This window comes from Molothrus aeneus, chromosome 8 (genome assembly GCF_037042795.1).
Source record: "Molothrus aeneus isolate 106 chromosome 8, BPBGC_Maene_1.0, whole genome shotgun sequence".
Classification (NCBI taxonomy): domain Eukaryota; kingdom Metazoa; phylum Chordata; class Aves; order Passeriformes; family Icteridae; genus Molothrus; species Molothrus aeneus.
Window position 1 is genome coordinate 27,757,949 of NC_089653.1, and position 12,052 is coordinate 27,770,000.

A 12,052-nucleotide genomic window follows, 5' to 3' on the forward strand; every position below is an offset into this window, starting at 1 on the left:
TTTTTTACCACAGGGTCACCTGAACCCCAGCAATAATTGGGTTTGTTTCTGAAAGATGAATTATCCCCAGTGATAAAGGGAATTTTAGGCAATCAACCTTCAAGTTTAGACCAAGATTTGCACTACATTTGCTGAAGTCAAAACAATGCCTGTAACCTGATGCTGCCCTTTAATCACCATGTGTGTTTGCTGACAAAAGTGAAGGGTTTTCCACAGATCAAAGGCAAATAAAAACATGTAATTGTTTTAGAGTCAGTTGATTTTACCTTCAAAATAACAGATCTCTTATTTTCCTCAATGACTCTTAAAAATGTTTTCAATTCACTTCCTTTGAGTTATATGTTCCTCCATATGATACTTTACTGAAAAATAAGAGCTTTTCTTTCAGTTTCCAATAACAAAGCACAATTAACTGTACATTTTGAAGGAACACTGATGTCCTTTTATGGTGCTTATTAAAGAGTTCAGGGGTGTTGTGGTTTTGTTATGTTTGGAAAGGAAAAGAAAGCGAGTGAAGATCAGTATGCCATGCTCATGGAATTTCTGCCAGTAAATGTTTTAATTCAAAATTTGTGTGACAGTTTAATATTTTCTTCCCCAAAAGAGACTTTTCTTTGGACACTTACATCACTGGCTAATTCATTTGCTCTCTTGGCTATTTGATAAGCTGGAGTGATCATAGCAGGAAAGCTGCCTTTTCCCTTCCGTTCTTCAAAGTCTTCTGTGTATTTCAACTGTAAAAATTCAAGACAGTTCAAGGAGCAATTAGAGCAAATGTATCTTGATTGCACACTTAATCAATCCTTAAAGTTGCAGAGTCAGGTGCTCCATGGCTGTCATCTGCCAAAAGGAAGATGAACCATGAAGTCTGAATCTTTGCAATTTGGTCTTTAACTGCACAATCACACATCTTCTGCACAGCCCCTTTGTCTTGCTCAGGGTGTAGGATGAAGAGAGTTGTTTAAAGAAAATACTTAAGGTGTCTGCAAGATGCCTGCTCTATTTACATTAGAGTCAGGCAGCTTCTTTCTTGGCTTTTCATGGCAGCCAGTTGCTGGGTATGGAGCAGACGGGTGCCCCAGCTTCTGTTCTGACAGCCTAAAATGGCCTCAAATTGAATGTGGTCTGTGCAACTGAAAGTATTATATGCTTAAAGGTAAAACGAATCTGCCTTTGAAATATTAATTTTTTACTTTTCTTTGTGTTCATATTTTCAAGTAATTTATAAATACCCCAGGAACCACTTGCATAGCCAAAACCAGATCAATCTATTTTGTTTTACTTACATCACTTGCAAGATGTGCTCCAGCCTTTGCATGGAGTATATCTGGAGTGTCTACAACAGAGGTGAACTTTGAAACTCTCTCCTCATGTCCACGCTTATATTCCACCTGAAGAGGAAAACATATATATCCATATTACACCCAATAAGCAGCAAAAGTACATTTCCTATCAGAAAGCTTCAAGAGAAAATGAGCAACAACAGTCATGACACTCTCCACTCTCCACTGTCAAGCTATCCATATGTTTAAGCCCCAATTTCCTTAAAGTGAATACCAAAACCAGACAGAAATGGACCCAGATATTCAAATTTTCACTTGATTTATGTGAGCCATACCTTTGATTAAAATACCATGAGAACAGTCATTAATGTCCCAAGATCATACTGCAATGACAATGTAGATATTATCTGCACAAAACAATACAATACTTTAAAATCATTTTTAGGGATTTTTACATATATTTTCATGTGAATTTCTCTTAAATAAACAAGCAATTTTCTGTGCATAAATTTAAAGTACCTTGTATATGAATTAATTTCAATCTTACAGCTATTTGATTTCACAGAATTCACAGAATTCAAAGAACTACTAGGTTGGAAGAGACCTTAAAGATCATTGAGTCCAACCCAATTCCAAATAATAAAGAGAAAAATGTCAAATGTAAATAATCTGATGAATAAAGCCCTAATGGGAAAGCAAAGGTAATGAATTAAATTAATATTTCAGTGCAAGTCACAATCTTTTTCAGGATGTGATAAATTATGCAAAAGTTGCTACATTTTCCAGGAAATATCTACATTGTCACTTATTCTACATGATTTGTACTCCCAGGCCAAGTACTTTATTAACCTTGTTTTCTGCTTCATGTTAACATTTTCTCACTTTGTAACAGTATAACAAATATTCACCAGAGAATCTAACATCTGAATAGCCTGAACCCAGGATTCTCCAAATTCAGAAGTGTAAAATATAATTAAAAACCCTTGTGACTTACATCACTGCTTAGCTGGCTGGCTCTCTTAGCAACCTGATAACCTGGAGTGATCATAGCAGGGAAGCTGCCTTTGCCTCTTCGTGGCTCAAAGTCTTCTGTATATTGAAACTAGAAGATTAATTTTTTTTATTAGAGAAGAATCCACTGTAGTTGAATGTGATTCTTCTTTTCATGCCTGCTTCCTAAAGGTATCTATCACTTTATTCAAAAGAAAACAAATTAAAGAACTTCCACTTTGTAAGTTGTTAGTTACAGCTATTTCCTACATACAACAGAAAACATTTCTCATTTGTATCAACTATCCACTGTTAATTTCCTATGCTGATTAGGTCACCGACCCATTGTATGGACACAGTCATAATTTAGAAGTGATTTTCATCAGTCATGGAAATTCAGTCAGTGAAAAGTCTGGTCTGTGGAAAATACGACACATTTTCCATCATGAGTCCTGCTCTAGTGAGAGAAAGAGCACTGCCTCCTAGATCAGATCACCTCAGTTTGGTCAGCAGTTGAAGCTTTTCTGAGTTATATAAATATATAAATGTGTGATGGCAATAGAACTCTTATGTGACTTTAATTCCTTACATGGCTAAGTATTGTTACAGAAATAAACGTGTCAGTCTCTCCTTCGGCAACATCTTAACAGACACACCCTCCAGATACCCTTCCTGAAAAGCCTGGAGGTGACTTCTTACCAAAGGCTGACTTTCATGTATTTGTAAGTCTTCAGAATAGCATAGACCATGAAAATAAAGCCAAACACCAGTCCACTTACATCACTCAGAGCCTTCTGTGCCTGTGTTATCTTGACCATCTCAGAATCTGGGATTGTTCCTGGGTACCATGATTTTCCTTCCCCATAGGCAGCATAGTAAGCATTCTACAAAACAGGAACTAAATAAATACCTATCTTCACCCTGGTTTTAGCACTCGAACAGCTGATCTAACAGAAAAAAAAAAGGAAGCACACAGTGCAGTGGAAGTGAAATTGTGCAGCACAAGGCCTACATTTCACATCCCTTCAGAGTGCCAAGGCAGAACTTATACAGCAAGAACTGACATCAAGATGACAGGATCTAGGATCCTGGAGTGAGACTCAAATAACACCCCCTGGGAATCAGATCTCCTGCTGTGAAGCTCCAGTGCCAGTAGAGAGAAGACACACAGACTGTGGCTGTACATGCAGCAGCCCCAACAGCTGACTACAGACACACTCTTCCTTCCTCACCTTCTGATTATTCTATCCTAAGCTATAGTTGAGCTATTTTGTCTTGAAAAGTTTAGAAAAATGAGAAGCAAAGGCTTTATTTTTAACACTGAAATGTCATGGAAACCCCTGACAATCAGGACAGCCAGGGCCAACCCTTGGTGTCCTGCAGGCTGCTGGCTGAGAGACTCGAGGGATATTTCTTACCTGGGTAGCCAATTGTTGGGCTTTATAGACACTTTCAATTTCTCTGGACCTTAAATCCCACTGAAAGACTGATTTGATTTGTTCACTCTCTTCTCGATATTTTATCTAAAAAGAAAAGATAATGACCCATTTTAGTAGTTTCTTAGTGCATAGTAACACTCACCCCCTTTGGAGAAGAATAAGAAGAGAGGCAAGGTGATGATTGCATTTAGCCCCACGGCCAAAACTCTGTTTTATAGTCCACCCCAGCTTCTCCCTAAGATTTCTGCCAGTATAGGAGCTGCATATTACACCTGAGACCTGGCAGGACATTCTGAAAGAATAATTTGATATTTAGATAATACTTTTGGGAGAAATAATCTATGAGAATTGAAATCCCTAAGAAATGTTTAACAGGATGTGTCAATGCATTACATGAAAAAACTATTACCAAATAAGCAATATTATAATACTCTCCTATTTCCCTGCACAGTGTACACAAAGTGTCATATTCTAACTGTGCATATGTAAATGACTACTATATTTAGTCCTGGGTCATTATATTCCTACTGCTACTTTTATCATGTTAACATGTAGAAGAAATCCAACTGAAATCACAGATCTGTTATACAACTCACTCTCTATCCAGAGTAGAGAATTTAAACTGACTGGACAGAAATGTTACTGAGCACAGGTACCATTATTCCCATTTATAAATTAAGCACAGAGGTGCAGAGAGCTGAATGATTTGCCTGCTAATACAGAAATTCTGTATTGAGAGACCTAATTTTTATTTCTGCATCCCAGTTGATGTCTCAAGACTTATGTGAGAACATCAGGCTGGGATTGAACAAACATTCTATTTTCTGCATCATCAGAAATAAACTTCAATATAAAAAGAACAAGCTTCCATAGTAGCAAGAGAAACCTTTTCCCAAGTTATCATTATTTTATACATTTACTAGCGAAAATTTTCCTGCTCTCAAATTTTTTACAGGAGTACTCCCTTTAAGCAGGTACTGCAGAATCAGCTTCTTTACTACCCTTAGCAATTTTCTCTCTGGAACAGAACCTCATTATGTGATTGAAAAGGACAGAAGGTGTTTAAGGTGTGTAAAACAAGGGAAAGTGATCTTTGAGCTATAATTTCTCTGGCTTGTGTACTCACATGCACTGGAAGTATCAGTCTCATATCACTGCCTAAACCAGAAATAGAACCTGCAGTAATCCCGAACTCATTCCTGAGCAGATCTGTCACACACAGTTTAAAGTAAGTGTGATAGTCATTGCTGAAATAGTTACAGCCCATGATACTGCAAAAACTGAGGCATAAGAATGCTGTACAAAATGATAAATTATAGTGTCTGAGAAAGTCTATTCATGTGCATCAAGGTTTTACAGCTAATACAGGACATCTGAATGAATTCAGCATGCCATAATCCAAGAAATACAACTTTCTTTGTTAATTTTAGTGATGCTAATCACATCAAAACACATTTCTTTGACTGTAAAATATATTCACAAGTAATGTTGTTTTAGACTATAGAAAGATGTGGCATTCAAGAAAACAGCATTAGGCAGAGGAGTGAGGTAGCCATTGATAATTGGGCATCCCTGTATTTTATATTTCACCAGACCCCTCGCAGTGCAGGTTTGAGGATGATGTGTCTGGAGGGAATCAATGCAGGGGTGGCACTGGGAATGCCCGGGGGCCAGAGCGGCCCTGGGGCCGGACCAGGCAGGGCAGAGCCCGCAGGGGGGATGCGCCTCCATCCCCAAAAAACACCTCCAGCAAAACCCTGCCAAGCTGCCCAGACCTGCTGCTTTCCCACCTCAGGTCCGGCGGAAATACTCAACAAAGTATTTATGGGAACTTCTGCACGCGTCCCACCTGGTTATAATTTATCTGATGTTTTGCAGCAGTTTCTGATGAGATCACAAAGCAAGTTGGTTGTTCTTGCTTCCTGAGGTTGTGAAACCCAGCTTAGTCACTAAGTTTGCACAGCTCTGGGAAGTTTAGGTGAACTGTGCTTCCGTGTAGATTATCAGATATACAGGTGAGCAGCTCAAATCAGTTTTTCCTTCTGAGAGCAGAAGGAAATCCAGATCTAAGATTGCTTTCACCTGAGTAATCCCATTGAAAAAAGTTATGACTGAAACCCAGCTGAGGTTTGAATCATATACAGGAAGGTGAGTAAAAAGCACGTATTTATACTTACAAAACAAGAGATGTTATCAATATATTATCAAAATGTAGAACAAACACATTTGACCCTCAAGCTTCTTACCTCACTTACCACTTCTGACAGCTTTTTTGCATTCATATTTATTGGTGTTTCATATACACTGGTGAATGCATTGTTTTTTGGATTGTGCCTAGAAAAGGGAAAGTGTAAAAGGATATTAGGAATGTATCAGACAGCCCTGATACAGAAAGGTTCTCTTTGAGCACTGAAAAACACAATACCGGCCTCCACCCCTCTATACACATCTCTTCCCCCACTCACACAGAGATCTTAGATTACATTCAAGTTATTACTGTAAGGAGCAGGTGCCTAGAGCAAAATTAATTTTAATGATCATCATATCAATGCTGTGTTTCTAATAACAAAAGAGAATAATAGAATAAAAAACAACTGTCATCTCTCCTTTTTCTGCTCACAAATTTGACAGGAATTGATCATTATAAAATAAAAACTTCCTAGAACAAACCAACTCCGAAATCTGCATTTTATACATTTTCCTTATGATTAGCTCAACCTTGTTAACTCTTAACCACTGATTTCGAAAGCGCTGAATTTTGTGGTTGGTTTTATTTTTTTTCCCACAATACTGAAATGGAACTTGATTTGGTATCTTTTAACACACTGGCCAAATAAGGAAGCTTTATGCATGGTAAAAAGAGTTTCCCACCATTTGTGATTCATGTAAATCCAAAGATATGCATGAAGGCACCGACAGTACCTAATTTCACATCACACACAGGACAGACTGATCACTGACAGGTGATCTTCCATTTTATGAAAATGACTAGCCAAATCAAACCTTTGCTTAAAAAAATAAAAGGGAAGGAAAAAAAGGAAATACACTTACGCTTGACAGTAAGGCTTTTTCTCATGGCTAACAAAGTTGTTTACAGTTAACATCATCTTGCATACTTCACAGTGAAAACAGGCTTTATGCCACGTCTGGACACGCCACAAAAGAGAAACCAAACAGACATGATTTGTATTTCATTATTATTATTCTTCTAAGTTTAAAATCTCACTTTTGATCCTTACCCTTCATTTAATGAGTCTGACTATATTTTTTCTTCAAATATATACATGTTATTAATTAATTTCAGTTCTGAACCCAGTTATGAGCAAAGAACTTTTGGAACCAAGAGATTTGCACAGTGTTAGAAGTGCCAATCTGTACATTTATTATAGTCCAAAATTATAAAGAAAGAGAACTGACCTGATCTATACAGTTAATCTTCTCAGCAGGGTAAACCCCATAGCCACATCTAGCACACGGCTGCACATTCATCTTGAAATCCACAGAGTGAAAAATATATAGGTTTATACAAAAGGTTCAAAGAGTATGAAAGTGACTTTTTGGCCTGTGCAAAGCACACTCTAGACACTCCAGTCAAGGCCTTTTGCTGTGGTCAATGGCTCCCATTAAAGCTCTGAATTGAAGTCTGTTGCTCCCTTTGCTGACCTTCTGTTTCAAAGTCAGCTGCAGGCTGGCTTTTAAAGCTGCCAGTTAGTAAGAGTGGTTATTTTGGCAACTGTGTCAGTGCAGAAGGGAGGGCAGCAATATCTTTCTCTAAATAGAAGAATGAACTCACAGAAACGAATCACATCCATGGGAATGTTAGAGCCTGATCATTTTGTATTTCAGTTTTGCAGTCATAAGCCCAGGATGAAGAGAAAAGTGCATTTACCATTAGTTCCTCCTCACCCTGATAAACAAGTGACCTCATGGGGGAGCATTTTGTGTTTATGAGCAGCCTCACAGCAGAAGGAGGTACCACCAGAGATGCAGGCCAGAGATGGGTTTGAATCTTCCTGGTCCTTGGGTGGATGTAGAAGAAGTTCACTGCCATTGTCCCAAACAAGTCATTATTTTTTTCCCTTGGTGCCAGCTCAATTTCACCTTGTATATTGTGTCAGCACACTCTTTTCTCATATCTTCCTGTTTCATTCACCTGTCACTCCATCTCCAGGTGTAGGAGGATGCACTGTGAAACAGGCAGAGCATCTTATCTCAAAGAGTTCTAAACATGATGGGTACAAATCCAAACTTCTATCTCCTACAGGAAAAACTTCAGAAAGGAACCATTTACTTTTTAATAGAATGAACAAAGCAGGTATTTAACAGTGTTCACCAAGAGTAGACTGCAATAGATCAGAATATAAAAATTCCTTCACCAAAAAATGATAAGGAATGTCTGATATTAGGATTCAAGCAAATTATTAGGGTTTTGAAGTCTGCTCTGAACAAAAGAAGCTATTAAATTCTACCAGCTACAAATGGTCAGGATTTAAGATTTACATCTTACCTAATCATAATACCTCCAGCTGCAGGGCTCCATAACCCTGGGACAAAGCTAAGAGTTATTGCTATCTGAGTAAAAGTCTACCTAGTCATCTCTGCATCTGCCCCACTGCCTGCAGCAGTCCTGGGATATTGCTAAGCATTTCCCTTTTCTATAAATTGCAAACAATTCCATCAAAATAGTTTCTGTCTAAACCTTCTGGGTATGCTTAGAGAGCCTCCTATTCATCTCTCTATTGAGAGATGCAGTTCTGCTTATTATTGCTACTTTTACTGAATGCTGACAATGTACTGGCACAATGTCCTGTCAGCAACTGGTGTGCTGAAAATAGAGTCTCTAATCTAAAGAGCAGTGGCACTAAGTCCTGAAAACACTTAAGGCCTTTCAAAGTAACTAATATCAGCATATAAACAGATGCATTTTCATTTTTTAAAAATGTCCCCAGAACATAATTTCTTATATTAAAATAATTGCTGAGTTACCTCGTTTTTCTTTTTGGGATCAAGAGAGATTTATGTTGACAATAATATTACATCACAATAATATTTATCTCACTCACACCTGTGAACCAAAGTAATTTGGTTCCAGTTCCCTTCTCACACAGCTTTGCATCTTGTCCCAGATTGCCATTCTGTTTATGCAAGTGACCTGTATTAGGGTCACAGTGGCCCAGCTGTCTCCTCCTCACTTAGCACTTGGCACACTACCAGTTATTGCCTCTTTGTGTTCACCTACTCCAAGAGTCACCACACTGTGTATTTTCTAGACAGTCCCAGTGGTCTCCATGCTGTCTGAAGCCCAGTTGGAGCCCTTATCTCCCACTTTAGCAAGAATAAGGGTGCATGACCTGTTCCTGTCCCTGCATTGCTTAAGATCCTCCTGAAATGAGTTCAGAGAAGCGGTGAAAGCAGGATATCCCTGAACCACACAAAACCATGAAGACTTGGCAATTACAGAACAAATAATTAATCCAGGAATCACCTGGAGAGGACTCCAGCATGGATCATCATGCTGTCCCTATGCACTGGGTACCCACAGAGCACACAGACATCCCTGAATGAGACCATGTGCACCTTCCAAGAGGAAGGAACAGATAAAGCCCTTTATTTCACAGATAAATCCTACTTCATTTCAAGACATACAATGCCTCTTTTTCTCTTTTCACAGTGACAGATACTACCAGCTTGGCTGGAAGTCAGCAAATGCATTTTCCAAGTTCTCCAGCTTCTCCCAAGTCATAGCATGTTCAAGAGCAGAAGCGTGGTAAGACACAGTGTCCTCTACAGCTACTGTCTTTCCCAGCCACACTACTTCCCTCACATCCATTGTGCACCAGTTCTGCTGGAGTCTCTTCAAGATTTTCTCATTTCTGAGGACCCTAAAGCTGTCCTGTTCTTCATCACCCTGGATTAAAGCCGAGTTGCTAACAAAAAAGGGAGTTTATTAAAAAGTAAACATTGAATGGTCTCATTACAAAGTACACGCTGCATTTTGATCATGCAAGGAATTAAATCACAAAACCAGTGCAAGTTTGTTATCTTGACAAATCTTAGCAAGACATTTTCTCTTCAGTTAAAAGCTCATTGTGGCTTTTTTCCTCCTTTAGTAAGGCCTCATAAAGGCTTTTTGATATCAATGAAAATCTTAAAAGGCTTTACTTAACAGTAGAACCTTAATCAATGTGGTTTAAAAGTACTGTGGTTACACATAAAGTACAAGGAGACAGTACCTTGAAAGTGCAAATTAGTGGGAAGAAACATTGTTACCTCTCCAGCCTCCTTACACTCATTGAATTAACAGCACAGAAAACTTGAAGCATGTCTGCATCCTCAATCTGATTGTAAAAAAGCACATATTAGTTACACAAAGTAACCTCTCAAGAGACATTCAAGTCAGGGTCACCTCCTCTGTCACTCCTGGATTGAATCTGTGCCCTTCCAACCGCATGAAGAACAGGAGGCCAGACATCACAAATTATGGCAACCCCATCTTCCCTCTGTTTGCAAAAATATCCCAGTGGTGCTGGTTCACTACACAAAGTGGGAGTTTTATCCACTGGTAAAAGCTCCCTGTAAAATTTCAAGCACTCAACCAGCCTTGTCTATGTTCACCTTCTCTGAATGCTGTGGTTAATTACTTACCTGAGCTCAGGGCCTTTTGCCTCATACAGTCTCTCCATGCTAATCAAATCTAGCATGGTAGGAAATCCAGCTTGGAAAAATATTGAAAGAAAACTGGAAAAGATTTATCAACACCAAAATCTCACAAGACTTGAATAAAAAATTCTAAGGAACCCTCCAAATTTATACAGTTGCTTTTTGCATTTTTGCTGTTTTGGAAACCAACCAACAACTGTTTATATTTCATGATTAAAAAGTTTATGCTTACACTTTCCCCTTGTTGCCAGTGTCAGGAAAACTTGAGAGTGTAGGGATTTTGCAAATGCTTCTAACAGAGTGAGATAAAGTAAGAGAGAAATCGAAAAAAGAACCAAGGGGCTAAGAAGACATCACTGTTACAGAGCAGAGAAAGAATGGGTCAGGATGTGCTACAATCTAAGCTAAAAGCTTGAAGAAAAGTGTGAGAAACATGTTGAGCACAGCCCACATCACCACCAGTGTCCAAATATGCCCATTTGTTGTGTATCATAACACAAATAAGACTCGAGTTTAAAACTCACAAAATATGGCATGTGCTTTATTCTCATCTCTGCCTGATTACAGAGAAATCCCAACAAAACACATCCATCAAGCTGGCTGAGGTGTATTACTCTGCAGAATTCCATAAATTTGTAGTGTGCCCAATCACTCTTCCCTACCCCCATATTCCTCACAGAATACCAAAACCATCCATCCTTCCTTGCAAAACACATGAAAAACTAACAACTGTTTTTAAAAGGGAACACATTGTGAGTCACTCAAACCCTCCATCCTAAAAGTATCCCCCGCCTGCCTCCCAGCTCTCTCACAAAAGCCCATCCTAGTTTTCACAGCTGTTGTGCAGCACAAAGGGCACAGTTGTTATTCCAGACAGGTACTGTGCAGCAGCCTCAAGCCTTCTGGTTTGTACCTGCCCTCCACCTTCCAGTTTCACAAAGGCACACCCCATTTTCATCCTGCAGCTGCATGCAGTGGTTAAACACTTATTTTCCCCAATGTAAATATCCAGTCAAAAGCTCCATTATTAATGTTTTTAAGGAGGAGGCTGAGTCTCCAGGGCAAAGGAGATGAATGGTGATGCTACAGGTATCACACTGCCCAATAGTGCACACAGCCAGCTGTGCCATATTCTACATGATAATTTTTTTCCTTTCTGACCATTTCCTAGGTGGCAATCACTCCATGCCCTGAAGCAAGATACTTCCTTCTTTTTCTATTATATTTCTAATTTTCCCCTTACTCTATACTGAAAACAAGAAAGATTTTCTGAAAAAGAAGTCTAGCACCTTGTACTGCATTAAAATGAAGTTGTATTGAAGAAAGGTATTGCAGCACACTGAGGAATCAAACTTTCTCTTTGTGAAGGCCAGCAACCAACGTGAAAATAGAAATATAGAAAATAAAAAGAAAATAGAAAGAAAACAGTTTGAGTTTGAGAAATTACCCACAACTAATTCTAATAGTAAACTCTTGAAAATTGGCAAGCATTATCAGACCACTTTTTTAATAGCAATACAATGATGTTTAGAATAAAACCATTTCTAGGTCTGCTACTTTGGATGTGGTGACCAGATAGCAATGGGTAAACATTTTCATGAAGATATAGAAGCAAACAGTTTCTGTATTTCCTGGGTAACACCCATACATATCATCAGAAAAGCATATTTGGATGTTCTG

At 38.6% G+C, this 12,052-nt stretch overlaps 1 protein-coding gene across 1 annotated transcript in view; it reads right to left on the minus strand.

Annotated features, from left to right (window-relative positions):
• The window catches only part of NRAP (nebulin related anchoring protein), a 46,957-nt gene extending 39,756 nt beyond the window's left edge, over window positions 1-7,201 (minus strand). The window contains exons 1-8 of the mRNA XM_066554509.1: window positions 7,130-7,201; window positions 6,764-6,858; window positions 5,959-6,046; window positions 3,692-3,796; window positions 3,053-3,157; window positions 2,278-2,385; window positions 1,287-1,391; window positions 627-734 (exon numbers count right to left, since the gene is read on the minus strand). Coding sequence (XP_066410606.1) covers window positions 627-734; window positions 1,287-1,391; window positions 2,278-2,385; window positions 3,053-3,157; window positions 3,692-3,796; window positions 5,959-6,046; window positions 6,764-6,858; window positions 7,130-7,201 — 786 coding nt within the window. The remainder of the gene's footprint in view (window positions 1-626; window positions 735-1,286; window positions 1,392-2,277; window positions 2,386-3,052; window positions 3,158-3,691; window positions 3,797-5,958; window positions 6,047-6,763; window positions 6,859-7,129) is intronic.
• Between the last annotated feature and the right edge of the window lie 4,851 nt (window positions 7,202-12,052).